Source organism: Aythya fuligula, chromosome 12 (assembly GCF_009819795.1).
Source record: "Aythya fuligula isolate bAytFul2 chromosome 12, bAytFul2.pri, whole genome shotgun sequence".
NCBI lineage: Eukaryota > Metazoa > Chordata > Aves > Anseriformes > Anatidae > Aythya > Aythya fuligula.
This window is the reverse complement of record NC_045570.1, coordinates 17,199,505-17,215,920: the sequence shown is the minus strand read 5'-3', so window position 1 is coordinate 17,215,920 and position 16,416 is coordinate 17,199,505. Positions and strand designations below refer to the sequence as shown.

The 16,416-nt window shown below is 37.1% G+C and overlaps 1 protein-coding gene across 1 annotated transcript in view; it reads right to left on the bottom strand.

Moving 5' to 3' along the window:
- CDH13 (cadherin 13) overlaps positions 1-16,416 on the bottom strand; it is a 482,496-nt gene that overhangs the window by 317,978 nt on the left and 148,102 nt on the right. The window contains exon 3 of the mRNA XM_032195360.1: positions 340-548. Within this exon, the coding sequence (XP_032051251.1) occupies positions 340-548 (209 nt within the window). The remainder of the gene's footprint in view (positions 1-339; positions 549-16,416) is intronic.

Below are 16,416 nucleotides of genomic sequence, written 5' to 3'. Positions count from 1 at the left end.
ATGACTTTTCCATTTTCAGTTATTGCCAAACTTGTTATCTAGCATAATGTTCACCAGAAGAACCAGACAATTTTGATAATCAGGCTCTTTTATACAAATCATTTATTTATGAATATTTGGTATTTACAACTGAGGATGTAAAGTATCTTTCAAAACATGGAAAATTAATATTTTATTAAGTTAAACTAAGTGCTAAAGTGTTACAACAATGCCCGGATGGAATTTTGATCTCTCTGCTAGCAGATTGAAACTGCTTACAGTCCTCAATGACACACGTCAATGTAAATATCTAACAGTAGCTTCTTGGCATTTTCTTCTAGTCCTTTTTATTAATCTTACCTTTAATGCACCACGTTTTTCATTTGCTCCAACAATCAAAACTTCTGCCATATCCTCTGCATGCTCAGACCGTGCGTGGACAAACAAGGCTCTGCCAGCTTCTGATACATTCTTTAGTGCAACTAGAGACCCATCATGTTCCACCTTAAAGTCTGGGTTAGAAACTTCGAAGTTCAATTTGTTATTCCCCTCGCAGTCATCAAACACCACTGCGGAAGGAAAAAAAAAAAAAAAAAAGAAAAAAAGAAAAACCACAAGTTTAAGTATCCACTTTGGAACACAGACTTCAAACAATTTTATGTTATTGGCTTGTCTACCAGGAAGAAATGGCTCCAATCTATGGGAAAACTTTCAAAGCTTTATATTTGTATGGTTATTATTTCAGAGACAACATTACGAATATGCAATTGCAGAAGGATAAGCAGATTTACTAGGTTAATTGGGGAAGGAAGAGAGAAACTAGACATTTTGGACATAAGTATTTTCTGATCACTTAAAAGTACAAAATGCACACCTAATTCTACAAATCAGGTGGCAGCAGCAGAGACCTTGCTATTCTCCTCAATGTAACAAGGGAGCTTTAAAGGCTCTTCTACTGCCAAAGTGGTTTCAGATAACCCAAATTTTTTTTCTTTATTTTTGGGATTGGTTGTTTACAGAATATTCAACTTTATATTCTACTGCAAAAGTGTTACATAGTGGAAAAATCAACCTACAACATTTCTTATTAACTACTGGGATCGTGACATAGTAAACAAGCTGCACTACTAAGCTAAGGAGAACTCTCAATTAAACAACAGCTGTCAAAAGCCCTGTTTTACTTTACATAGAATATTTAAAGTATTTATGAAGGTTGACATAGAGAGAAAAACATCCCTGAAGATAAAAATCTGAGGTTTTGCCTCTAGTTCCTTCTCTGAGTCCAGTAGATTCACTTTGCACAAAATACTGGAATAAACATTGCTATAACTACTAGCCATATGATTAAGAGGTGTTCACCACAAACTTTTAATTGCTAAGTAAACTTTTCCTGGTTTGACATCTCTGAAAGATATATTTGCATGTGTGGTGATTTTTTTTTTCTTCCCAGACAATCTGTTCTATATTTCATACCTGTTCCTTAAGTTACTGCTGCTACAGTCTTTTCGCTTATCTGTATGCTCTTGCTATTTTATTTTTACATTTCATTTCTATTGGATCTTTAAAAACTGCATTACAGACAGGGATAGAGACTACAGAAGAACAAAGACAATATGGTTTTACTGAAAATAAAGCACTTTTTATAATTGTTTAAATTCATTGTATAAATTATCTTGTTGTATTTGACAATTATTTTTAAAGAAAAAAAAAATCCTATATTCTCTCATGACCTCACCAAAACCTAGGCTACTCCAGACTGTGTAATTGCTATAAGTGATTTAAAACACAAACTGAATCTCACAAGGGATGGCCACAAAACACTCTTTGGAACAATTTCACACCAAAAAAAAATCCTCTTCATTCACACCTCTGCAAGTCAAATCAAATTTTGCATCCATTTCCAGACAGGCCAACTTGAAACCAGAGCTGCCAGAGAACCTTGTGGAGAACCTCCCTATCTGGGCATTCACTGGGACTGAATTCCAGAGTAGAACCACCACAGGGGAAAAGGAACTGTTGCTGGTTATAGAATTTGAATGCAACTGTGTTTTATGATGAATATCGATGAGAAAGGTTAAAAAAAAAAAAAAAAAAAAAAAAAAAAAAAAAAAAAAAAAGCCCAAAATTCAAAATAAGGTGTAGAATGTAAGATTTGTGACATTGTTTAAGTATCTAAGTGTTTAAGGAAGCAGCCAGCTGCTCTCTCACTCCCCTCCTCAACTGGATAGGGAGAAAATAAGATGAAAAAGCCCATGGGTCAAGATAAAGCCACGAAGATCATTTAGCAATTGCCATCACAAGCCAAACAGACTCAACTTGAGGAAAAACAGTTTAATTTATGGATGATCAAAATAGATTTAGATGGTAAAAAGCAAAGACAAAACTAAATCCTCTCTTTCCCCACCCCTTTTTCCTGAGACTCAGCCCACTCCTTCACTCCCAGCTCCTCCCCTCCCCTCAGCGGCACAAAGGGCTGGGGCTGTGGTCTATACCTAACATTTTATCTCTGCCCTCGTCTCGTCCTCATGTTTTCCCCTGCTCCAGCACAGGCTCTCCGTGGCCCGCAGCTTCCTTCAGGACTCAGCCACCTGCTCCACTGCGGTTTCCCCATGGGCTGCAGGGGAATACCTGCTTGGAGCACCACCTCCTTTATCTCCTCCTTTGCCCTTGGGGTTCACATTGCTTTTTCTCACACTTTTTTTCCCTCATCTCTCACTGCCAGGCAGGATTTTTTGCTCTTAAATACGCTGTCGCTGAGGCGCCACTGGTGTCACTGAAGGACTCAGGCGCGCTGAGGGGGGGCTGCCACAGAACTTTCTGGAAATGGCTGGAGGTGGCTGAGGCCTGCCTCGGGCAGCGCAGGTCTCACCTCACTGAGAGGCCTCTGCAGCCCCTGAACATGGGCACCCTGTACTCTGACAAAGAAATTCAGTGCCTGCAGTGTGATTTTTAAAAGAACTTTATGTTGTGAACCTGTAAATTCAAGCCTGACTACCCTTTTACTGTGAAGTATCCAAACCTTCATGTCACCAAGCGTCTTTTAGAAAAACGATCCCAATACCTGAAGGATCTGGTCTTCACAAGGTTTGGGCTTGCTTACGTATTTTTAATGAAAGCTTGCTCCCATTTCCTCAGATTTACTTGAGGGCAAGAGTACTATCCTTGGATTCACAGTGGGATATCAAACCAGAATTTCATCAGCCCATTTGCCATTTCATTGAATTTTGCTGAAAGCAAGAGAGATTATAAATAAAAAAGAAACAAAAAGCTCTTTTTCCCCTCAGATACTGTAGTCCCTCCAGACAAATCTATCTCAGTCTGTCACGTCGCAGACCTCGGCTTGCAAAGTCTTATGTTGCAGTAAAAGCTGGGGGCAGGCAGGGTGCGAACCACAGAATTTCGGAGCAGCAGCACTTTGAAACAATTTCCCAGTGCTCAGACCAGGCTGGCATCTGTGCTGCCCAAAGAGCCGCAGCTGCTCTCTGAAGCCAGGAACTGCTTGCAGAAAGGGTCCTGTGATCACAGAAGGGTTTTGATAGAAGGTTCTCTATTGGTAAGGCCTCCCCGGAGTAAAACTACTGATTGCAATTGATGATGGTGACATGACAGGCGTTTTAACAGATTCTCTGCAATCTCCTAAAGCTATCAACCCACAAAGAGACAAAGTTTCCCTGTCACCACAAATATGGGAAATTGAAATTTTCTATACTAATCACTGTATAGATTACAGCCTTGATAAATTATGAGTGGATTATCTTTTAACTTATCCTTCTCCTCCCATTAAAAAACAATGAAACATGGCTTTGCGAAGCTACCTTGTTTTACTGAATAAATATGTACTTCTCATAAGCCAAAGCTGCTAGGACGTATAAATATATATATATTAATTTTTATTAATAGTTTACAACTGGGAAAAAATGGGCATCTGTGGCAAATTCATAGCAGGAGCAGAAAGACTCCTACTAAAACTTAAATAAAAGAAAAGCCTAACGACTGTAGCAGAGTAATCACCGGAGGAAAAAAAAAAAAAAAAAAAAAAAGTCAGAGTTCAGCTCTGTAATATCACCCAGCCAAACACCACATTCAGAAGGAAGCCATGCTGTGTTATGTTTCTAAAAGAGGGGTGAAGTTGGCTGGGAATACAATTCTCCCACTTTGCTGCTCAGCACTCAGAATTCTTGAGGTTCCCACATTGCTGCCATATGTATGCATTGCAGAAGTTCAAAGACCACATGCAGATTTGACACATTGAATTAGGAGAGATACTTGAATTTATATTTTATGTTTACTTGGACTTATGAATTTGACACTTTCAGACCTTTTATATTTTGCTCACGGATTGGCCCTACTTTATGAAACTGCACTTTTTCCATCAAAGGGCTGAGGTAAAGTTCCTTGAAAGTGGGAAACTTTTCTTACCATATCTCATCCAAAAGCACTCATGCTTTCAATTCCCAAATCTACCATAGAAACAAGGGTATTTGACGAGGTTAATAGCAAAGAGAGGGAAAGAAAATGAAAGGGCTATGAGAAGTACTGATATGTAGGAGAGAAATTAGAAGTGGGTGGAAGGAGATGAAGTGATCATAAGGATAGAGAACACTGAAGATTATATGGACCAGGGGCCAACAGAGATGAAGTTGAAGCAAATTGTTAAGAGAGTTGAAGAGAAATGTAGCCTTAGATAAAATCTCTAGTCTGAAGTTAGAGGCAAATGAGAACTTTATCAGAATGATGATGCCTCCTGGACTGGGATGACTGGGGAATGTTGTATGAGGTTGTGTTACATTCCCAGTAATTCTCACAATGCCCCTCACCAGGAACATTTGCTTCCTTAAACTCATGTGGATTCTGGGGGAAAAAAAAAAAAAAAGTCAATTCAGAGTCAATTCACTGGCCTATCTAAGTGTTCAGAAGTGCTAGGTTTTAGGAAGAAAATATGGATATCTCTTTTCAGAAATAAAACATCCCATTACAAACAGTTCTTTCAATAAGAACTTTTCAGATTATTTAAGTAGTGCCCTAATACCAAAAATTAAGAACAGTTACCAAGGTCTACAATAGCAGGATGGATAGCACATGCCCAAAGGAGTCTGCTATGCTTCAGTGAAAGAAGATACCAAACCCTCTGGCAGTCTTTCTAAAATGAAAAGGCTGTATCCCAGCATAAAACATTTCACTGCCTCACAACCATGATAATGGTTATTTATGATGGATTATGATGTTCATGATGCTCATGCACTTATCACAGAGATTAGGTATGAGGAAAGCCATGAGATGGGTAACTAACATTATTCATACTACCCAGCTGCAGTATAACAGATGGGATGAACGGTAGCCTGTTGACTGTCCACACGCACTCACATACTGAATCTTCCCACAACCTCTTACACACACTGTGTTAGAGCTTAAGGAGTTTAGATTGTAAGCTCTTCAGAAAAAAAGACCACTTGCAACTCAGGGTGCTATAGAATTACAAATAAATAAATAAATAAAATAAATAAATAAATAAATAAAAGGAGTTGTTCAGCTATAGTTATAAACTAGAATTTTGGAAATGCTATACCAGGCATGACCACAAAATGATTGTGTCTCATTGTCAAGAACTCAATGGCCAATTAAAAAAATGATCTAATATTTATTTACATGAAAGCAGAATTCTTAATTTATTGATGCATATATGACTCTTCTGATGTTCCTAGTCATGCTCCAGCTGCCAAATGAACATCTTTATTGTGCTTAATATGCCATATGGTATGAGACAGGCTCCAAAACTCCATACAAGCAGAATGAAAATACTGCCAAGCATCTCCCAATGAAAAACAACATGCATGTCACTCATCATCCTCTGTTCATTTCTCAGCCTCCTATACTAGACTTTTACTCCTTTCTGTAAGAAGGCACTCTCACATACAAACTGTACAGAGTATTTTTGTCCACCATTATTAACAATACCTGCATGCATCCCAAGGCTTTAATCACTGACTTTGAGTTTATCATTATCAAGGCAACTGCTGGAAAAAGGATTCTTGTGTAAAACCACAAGTCCATTATCGTAATGATTGGGAATGGAAGCTGTGATTGGAAATATTACCTATAATAGACCTCAGCAAGAAATTTCAAGTTCCTAATATTCATCAGTTCAGTACATCCCACCTTGCTGTTATGATGTGCTACATATGTGAGGTTTCTACACAACTGTGATATTTATGATAATGAACCACAAATGTTTTAACACCATTTTAAAACATTGAAAGGTTAACAGTTGGATCTCTAGTAAACTACGTAAAAAGATTAAAAAAAAAAAAAAAAAAAAAAAAAGCTAAAATAGATTTCTTATATACAAAAGCATCTTAAGCTGATATATTCCTCTTTCAGTCTTCTTTTTTCAGTCTTCTTTTTTCAGAATTTAATTCTCAGAAGTTTAATTTGTTTTGAACAGAAGTACAGAATCCATAATTTTCTCTGACAATCTCTACAGATATTTGAATAATTAAATATATGTATTTATAAACATAGAGAAACATCCTCTGTATATCTCTATATATGTGTACACATTTTTATGTTAGCTAATGATAGCTAGCAACAAAACAGCTCTTCAGTGAGGAAATTTCACACTGAAAATACATATCAAACACAGAAACTTAATTATTATAGTAATGAAGGTTAGGGTCCTTTGTGTAAATACAGTCTAGCCATGTTCAAGTCAGTGGGAGTTATAGCATCAACAGAATTTTATCCTGTGTATTTTTTTTTTTTAATCTGTTTTAACAAGTATCTTTAGATCATATTGAAATGACAAGTTGTTTTCTTCTATGGGAAGCTGTACCTGTGAGAGGTCTAAAGAGACGAGATAAGCACATTAGAGCTGCACAAAGGCAAGCTAACTTTCCAGCCCAGCAGGGAACCCTTGTCTGTTCTAAAAAGTCTTCCCTGCTCAAAGATATTAGCAAAATACAACAGTTAAACACATAGGAACCGGCAAAGCTGAGCTTCATTAACTGCAATGAGAAAAGTGATTGTTGAAGCAAAAGTGATTGAGTGCTGTTGTATATATATTAAAAAAAAAAAAAAATCATAAAGTGCCATAACCTACCAAAGCTCTTGTTAGCCATAAATAATGGTGTTGACTGAAAGAAGCAGGCAAGCAACTAAGGAGATGGTAATAACAGGCCACCCCATGACAGTGTTAGCCGTGCTGCTGAATGCCTGACTGGTGCAGGGTGTCACACAGCAGCCTAACACCAAGTAATAGAAACGTGAAGTGTTATGAGCCTTCAAGAGATCAGTTAGCCTGTCAGTGTAGATAGGATGAAATCTCCCTGGAACCAAAACATCTGGACAACCTAAATCCATTCAAGATTAGCGAAGGCAACTGTTAGAACAGATTATGACAAAGGCAGCTCAGAAACAAAGAAGTCCTGCTTTTCAAGCCAGCAATATTGTCAATTAGGAGAAACAGCTTTTCTCCTTCCTTTGAGAGGCCTTCAAAAAGAATCTCTGGAACATGGGTTCTGGCAGGGAGCCCACAGCCTGTTTATTTCTGCTGTTTTTCTTCAAAAATACCTGAACAGGAAAAGAAGAAAGAGCTGAAAGAGAAAAATTTTGCCCCACAATACTTCTGGAAGCGGACTATATTCCAGAAAAAACAGTGTCAATAGTTCATTCCAATCTTTTGAACCAAAATCATTTCATAGCACATAAATCAATCAGAATATTTATTCACTTGCACTGGACATTGAGCGATGGAAATGGTATGTTTGGCACAGAAACACTGTTTTAGAAAGCCACTACTTTAACTCCACCACCAGATTTTGGGAACAAGCAACAGTAAAGCAAGTTTCCTTCCACGCAACAAGCACCCATCATGGAGAAGCTGCAGGTTTACTTTAGAAAATCCATCTTCAGACTTAAGTTTTACATAGCCAGTTCCTTTACATTGAAATCTAAGCTAAAAATTATCAGGCAACAGGAACCACCTTTTATGGTGATGCTGAATTCCTTGGGTGACTTATTCCAGACTTATTTTGAAAAGTAAAGCATACCACAATTTTGTGTGTTAGCCCTAATCTCAATCATCCTAACTCTGGCACATTTAGCAAAGATTTACCATCACTATGGTTTATATATATATATAATTGGAAATTAGGGAAAGAAAAAAAAAAAAAACTGAGCAAAGCAGCAACTTTTAGAAAATTGGGACACATTTTTTCCTTCAAAAGTGAGTTAATCATTATTTAATATCTAAATGTACTTTAGAAATAATGGGGTTGTGGCTTAGACAAGCTGCACACAAGACTAAAAGACTTCTTAACGTACACAAAAAAATCTTACTGAATATTTAATAAAATTAATAAAATTAATTTTATGAAAACTTTTTGCATTTTTTTGTTTGTTTTGTTTTGTTTTAATGGTTTGATGTTAAATTCTAGCTCTGCAACAGAATTATTTAAAAAAATCAATGCTGGGCTGTTATCTTCCACTGTGTGTTTATGTTTTCATGTTTATGATTCTTTTGTATCTATGTAATTTCTTTATATGCCTTCTGAAATAAATTATAATGATGAGTTATTTAGCATATAGATAGTCAAAATCTGTGGAGACATAAGCAACAGTTCATCAAAATATTACAAGGATTGCTGAACACACAAATGTGCATCTATATTCAACTTCTTTGAAGAACAAAAACTAAACAGCAGACTTGATCCTTGCACACCCTGATTACCTAACCTGGCAAAAATAAAAAGAAAAAACAAATTGATTACCTAAATTGGCAAACATCTCCATGCAATTTGTGTGTGATGATGAGATTTGAGCACAGTCTTGTTAAAATGTGCAAATTAGGCCAACAGTTCATCCAGTAGGCACTAGGGCATATGTATCTGCTCTTCAGAAAACACCCTTTCAACAGTATGTACTGTAGCTATTAATAGTAACTATTATTTTTTTTCTGCATTGTAAAAATACACGGGAAGAATATACCACCGACAGCAGATAAGGTTCTCATAGATCAACAGGAGGTATTTCACCTGGAAACCAGCCACCACCAATAAAAGGTGTAACGTTTTTGCTAGAATAATCATGTCAGTCCCTTCCCTCTCCCCATGTTACCTGGCTACCACTGACAGTCCTTGCAGAGCTGGAAAAATTATTAACACTTTGAAATTCTGTAGTGCACTTCAACTGAGCTATAAGTGATACTAGACTAAAGGCTTCCTCTGCTTTTGGGTAATGGGTATTACGTGTGATTCCAGAATGAGCAGCTCCCTCCCCACTGAAGTGCCACCTTAGCAGTGTTCTGCTCCATCCTTGCCTCCTGCTATACCCAGCCCTGCATTCTGACATCTTTTCTCATGTCACCAAGCTCTCTGCCTCTCTTCTAGCACAGCACAACGCTGCTTGGCTAGTCATTGGTATGGCATCAGGTACCCTGAGTTAGAGCTGAACAACCACAAACAGCACAACTCATACCAGCCCAGCATAGAAGCAAAATTTATGTTGCTGGGGACTTCAGTGAGTATTTTCACAGAGCACAGAATGCTGTATGAGAAAAATGACTCCAGCAACACCAAAGTCAAGAATTGCCATCTTTTTAAGAAGGATTCTGGTCCTGCTAATTCTTGCCTTTTCCACCATGCTCACTCTTTTCTTCCTCTCAGCCAGAACACCCCACAATCGAATCTCATGTTCTTCAGCAAATTCACTTCTACCAACAGGACTCCATCAGCAATCTCTAGCTCCTTGAAATTATGGAAAAATACAAACACTACAACTCAAACTGAAGGCACTTCCCCGAGGCAGACTTCACCAGCTCACATTGCATGATACCTTCACACATTTTTTTGCTGCCTGTTGTCTCATTTAGGGCAAAAATCTAATCAAGTGGAAGGAGTTGTAATGAGTTGTTCTCAGCTGGAAGTTATCTCAACTTATTCATTACAATGTAGACATGTTATTGACTGATCGCTTAGGTCAGTGGCTGCGTTATAAAGTCATGGTAATACTACAGCTTCGGCTCTAAGCCCTGGAGAAAAATTACTGTTTCAACAAAAAATATGATGTCAGTGAAAGTGTTTGAAGAAAAAAATAAAAAATGAAACTTAAGATGTTATATCACAGCCATTGATCTTCTGAGCGCAACACATAGTTCAGTGTAAATGGAGCTGTTGTCTCTTTGGAAATGCAGAGGACACTTATACTGATATTACATTTGTGTAGCTAGTCTCAGAGGAGCTGTCAGATCTCTGGAGGAACGTGACATCTCACTGCTAAGACAGCGTTGATTCCAAACAGTCCAAATGACCCCAAATCCAGGAGCAATATGTAGGAAAGATTCTTTTTAACTTTGTTAGTTTCAATGAAAGGGTTTCCCATCACAATGCAAATGATCAATACTTTTCCATCTTCGCAGGGTTACATAACATTTTGCTGAGAATCCCAAGAGAACATACAATGAAATTATTTTCACAGGCTGAGTCCAGGACACAAGCAGACAGAATCAAAGACATTCAAATGTATTCAATACATTGTGGTTCAGCAAATTACTGTGAGAAATTTGTCGATAGAAAATTAATTGCATCCTATAGCAAAAGGAAGGTGGGACAGAAGTCTGAGTTCATGCAGAAATTCCCAGTGGGATATAATGGATATTTTCCTTCAAATGTTCTCTGAGTAAAGCTTTAAGAGGCAGTGTACTCCTGACCATGCATATTGGCTTCAGCACAAATATACATTTGATCTTTGAACAGTCACCCTAAATGCTACCCAAACCAAGCTTCTTGATATATGCAATTTATTGAAAACTAATCAGTTGAGGTTATATTCAGCAGAAGAAACAGGGTCCCAGGAGATTTAACTATGTAAATAAATTGCTGCCAGCAGATGTCAAAAAGTAACAACAAGCAATCACTCACAGGAAATAACTACAGCACCAACCGGCACAAAAATACCTTATTTACACCAGTATGTTTTTAAAATGTCTCCAAAGCCACAAATTTATTTAGTAAAGGTTTTCAGTTAACTAGACAATTAGCTGCAGGTCACAGGGATTTTTTCCCTCAAGTTCACAATTAAAACTGTTTGCCTTCAAGGTCGGTTTGTTATAATTACACTGATCTATCATTTTTTAATGTGATCTGTCATAACTTATTTCCTCTCCTTTATTTATTTTATTTTTAAATTCTTATGGCATGTGCTTTTGTCAATATTCAGCTGGCTTTCTATAAGCCTTAAGTGAATTGCTGGAATTCTGATACACTGTTAGATGAACAGAAGATTCACTAAATTGTGCAGATATTTACATTTAGCTGAAGTTTGGGCCATCATTAAGAAGCCTACTAAATGTCAGAAATGAAATACTGGGTCTCATTGGAGAATGTCTGCTTTGTCTGTTTCTTCAGTTGGAAGTACAAGTACCTCTGATTTGGAAGAAGAAACTACTATCTTTCATCCCATAGTCAATCCGTGGCAGCCACTCACACCATTGTACACCTGTTTTTTGGAGATGGGTAGAGGAAAAAAAAGGTACTGCTTAATCTTTCTCTCTAACTGTAGCGGTATGTTGAGACAAAAAGTCAAAGTCCAAGAGCTTTTCATTAAACGTGCTATCAATACGAAGTGCTTTTTACACAGATACTGTCCAGAGGCAGAATTGCCTTCATCTTCTCAATCTTGGGTCTTGGTTTCACCTTCCGTGTGAAATAAATTCACACTAATCTGTAATGCAAGAGTGAGTTGCACAGACTGCTTCCTAACCTCAAGACTGCACTTCAGAATCAACTTCACCTCTAACTACAGGCACTAACTTCAACCCTAAGAAATAAAACTAGTGGTCACGCATGCTAGCAAATGTTACAAAACCAGAAATACCTGGACGTCTATTTACAACTGCCCTTCTCTTGGAATCATAACTATGATAAAAGTCTTTCTTGGCATACAGTAATGTTTTCTTAAAAGGCATCCCTAGGAATAAAGGTTTCAGCTTGTGCCGTGTGGAACTAATTTCCAAATAGCACTCAGTGGTAGGAGTTTGTTTCTGAAATAGAGAATGACGCATCATTTACAATGCATAAAAGGAAACAAGAGTGAGTAATAAATCCACTGTGTAATATTTTCCTTTCAAAATGGATTCTGTAGGTTGCCAGCCTATTTTCCCAGCTGCTGAATGAGTAATACCATGCCTGAAAAAGTGCTCAAGCCATTTATTCAGTGGATAGTTCAACTTTCCCAGGGACAAACTGGAACAAAGTTCTTCATTTACATGGGTAAGCCTTGTGCCGCCTTACCTTCTCTATCAATGATCTTGACAGAGAAATAACAATTTTCTTGCAGTGTTTTCAACTGAGTTCTTTCAATTGAGTTCCCTCCATATTCTTTTTTTAAAGAGTCACCAGTAAAAAGGTTTTTTTGGTTGTTTTTTCCAATAAATGCATAAATAATAGACTTAAGCTCCTTTTCAGTCCTTAGTCTAAAAGCTATGTTATTAAAATACAGCCCTTGGACACAGTTTACAAATAGCTTTTGAGACTACCTTCAAAAATCTAAATTACGTATCAGTTTGCAAAATTAGTTGATGGTTAAACTTCTGTTTTACTCGAGTATCAACCCAATTCAAACACACAGCCCATTCCATAAACCATGGAAAACCAACCTCCTAACTGCAGCCCATAAAGTACAAAACTTCTATGCGATTAACCGGGAAAGCCACCTCTCAAAACTCTGCTGGATTTTAAACTTGCTCAATTTATTGTTATCTCTTTCAAACAATACCAGAGCCGGACTAATGGTTACAGAACCAAATAACCTTGGTTTGAATTTTGACTCTCACACTATGATCAGACAAGTAGCACTGCTGAGAACAATGTAATTAAAATTGCACCATGTAATCTTGCTCTACACAGTCATTCCCAGAACAGTTTCTATTCACATCAAACACAGGCTTTTATACTTTAAAGAAAGACAGTCTTTGGCATCTTCCACAAAAGAACTGACCTGAGGGAAAGTAAATTCTGTCAGTCAAGATCATTTAAAAGCAATGTGAAAGTTGTTTACATAGATAAACCAAGGAACGAGCATCAGACTACTGAAGTTTCTGCCTCTCTTTACTAAGTAAAAATTAAACAACAACAACAACAAAGAATAGGTAGCATATAAAACTCAAAATTATTCAAGAAGCTAGGTGATACTGTTATTTGTGTTCACTTCTTAAAAGGGTGGTGTTGCTACATGGAGGCTCACATTTAAACAAGTGGCATTGCATATGAAGGAAATGATAGAGGAAACTTGTGTTAATTACTTAACAAATTCTACATTTCAAATATACACTGAGTGGTAGTGCCATGTGGCTGCTTGCTGGTTTCTAAATGTGGATATCCACTTTCATGTAAACGCTGTGTACATAATATTACCAGCACATAGTTAGCATCAGCGTGACCACAAGCTAAGGTTGAAATTAATGCCGTGTTTGATTCCAAGCCTTTTTGTCAGCTTTAAGAGTATGGATTAAGCCAATAGTCGACAGTTTCTACACAAAGCTGCAACCAGTCAATAGAATTTTTCATTATTTTAAACTCCATAGTCAACAAAAAGAGGTGTAATGAAAAGCTACCTGAGCCAGCATTCCAGACATGAACACCCACAACGGGCCTGTTTGCTGAACGGAAGCCTAACACTAAAAATGAAAACAGAAATCCCTAGTGTGGAGATTAAGGACACCAGAATACCTCTAGTGAACAATATTTCTTATATTTCTTATCAGCGTCATATTTATTTTCATATAGTAATCATGCTGGGACAGATCAGACAAGATGCTGGCTTACCACACAGTAATTACAATACTGACTTAGTATGGACCAATTTAAATACTCTCTATGATTTAATAAATTACATAGTTATTTCCTATGACTGTGAATTCTATGTAGCAACATAATTGTCAACACAACAAAATTGCCAGTCATTCAGTGGAAAGTCTACATCTACTCATTCAATTCCTTTCCAAAAAAAATAGTATTTACTGTAATTATTTTTTTTTCCCTAATTCAAATAGATGAAAAATGCACAATTTCTAATATTTTTTTTTCTCTTAGACTTGGTATGGTTGTCATTAATTGCAAATACTCTGATGACTGCACTGGGGATTAAAGATATAGATTTCCTAAACTACTGCCTTTGTAGTGTTAGAATGCGGAAATGTTAGCATATTTGTTTGAATAACTGTCGCTTTTATTTCACATTAGAATAACTGTAATGATTACAATGCTTAGCAAGTTTGAAGTGATAAGATAATAATCAGTCAATCTTTACTTTGCTTCTGGTTATAAACCCATTTAAAAAAATCACTAAATCGGTGCATTTTTCCAGCTCACGTCCCCTTCCAAAGCATTAGTCTCTTGTGATACAATAAAGTGCCATTGTTCCAAACACTGATATATCCTTTGTGTTGTACTTTGCTCATGGCTACAACCATGATAAACAGAATTTGTTTGGTAAATGTCATTTGCCAAAAGTTTTCAAGGGACATGGTATAATACATTTTTACACATGGACACTTAGCAGCTTTGTAGTATTTCTATTTGAGAATTGAGGCATAAATAAAGAGTTATGCCATGTCAGAAAATGCCTCTAAGACATTTATAGATCTAGGAACAGAAAGGTTATCAGAAATGCCTTATCATATAACAATAAACATAGTATCATCGGCTCCCCTGACTAGTAAGCATCCAGCAAGATATTTATTATTAACTCCTCTGACTAGTGAGTTAACTTTATTGTTTGAAGTTTAAATGAACTCTGGAGCTAATTAAACTTAGTTCAGTGCTTCTGGAGGCTGTACGTTTGCATTTTAGCACATGCTTCATTCTGGAATAAACAGTTGCCATTCACTCATCAACAGATGGATCACATTCAAAAGCTGACAAATTCCAGGGAATTGAGAATACAGAAATACCATCCTTACAGTTCCCAAGAAAACGAGAATGGTTACATAATGCATGTAAATACAATGCACAGAAGCAGTTCTGAGTACGTGCTGAGAGCCCTGCAGACTCCAAGAACATGATCAAACCAGTGTCAACATGGTTTCCACAATGCAGCTTTGGCGAGGATTCCAGTAACAAAGATTGGTTTTACAACACCACACTCATCTTAAACATTTCAAAGTAATGGATGTAATTATTCACTAGGATCATTTAACAATAGACTAGAACTTGCATCAATGAATATTAACTAAAAACAAAATTAGTTCTCAAGTACTAAAGGCTTTGTGTATTCAGCCTGCTAGACAACTTTCATTCCCTCCCTTCTCTTTCTCTCTTCCCCAGCCCCCCACTGCTTTGCATAAATACTCTATTATTATGAACTCCTGCTTTCTTGAAACTAATGAGATATTATTGTATGGGCAATGCCTGCTGTTGTATTTCAATGTAGAGTGATATAGGTGCACTGTTAACATCATGCTTTTGAGTTGTTCATCTTGTATTATTTTAGGAATGCAAATTCTTAATCATCACCTCTGAGACCTTTCTTTTCCAAACCTCATTATTAAAATTTCTTTGTAAAGCTGAAGGCTAAACAAAAACAGATTTTAGTACAGCCCTGTCACATGTCCGTTGATGTTATGAAGTTGGGCCAGTGAAGTCTAGAACAAGCACATTCTTCACCATGGAAGCTTTCATAGAAGACAAAACTGTAGCCAGAGTGCTGGCATAAACAGGACAGCCCTACTATTCATTTCCTATACACTGAAGAGTTAACATAGATATATCCCGATTCCAACACAGGAGAACATTTCTCTACAGAAGGAATCAGAGCCCAGCAGCCCTGGCATATGGAAAGTTGGTTAGCTGACCAATCAGGACAACTAATTAAGAAATAAAGTATGTACCTTTTACATTCACCTATATCTTTGGCTGTCTTTGCAGACCAACCCTTTATACTGTTTGTGTACTCAGTCTCTATGCTACTGTGCATGGCCCACATCTTGAGAGCAAAAGACGGAGCAAGTTCAGAGAATGAATGCACCCAGTTCTTCAAGGAAATGTTTCTCCTATGGTGATTTATGCCTTGCATGCCTGCAGGCCACCAGCTCCTCTGCTGATGCTGCCTTTCCATAGAAAGATCCTATATATTAACTGACAATACATTATACTGCTCAACTTAGTTACTCTTCCAGAGTTGTTTACTGTGTCTACATTCATCCTCTGGTTTTCCAAAACACCAGACTAGAAACATTATTTCATTATTGCATTCGCTTGCTGTTCCAGAAGGAGAATCTATATTTCTGTTTTGTTGTGTTTTGCTTTTTTGTTTTGTTTTGTTTTTCTTCCAAGTATCTATAAAACCTTCCTTTTTATATTAGAAAATAAACCAAATTTATCCCAACTTGGTATACGAGGAGTTCTAGGTTCTGTAACTGTGAATTGCTCTTTTGAAATCACAACT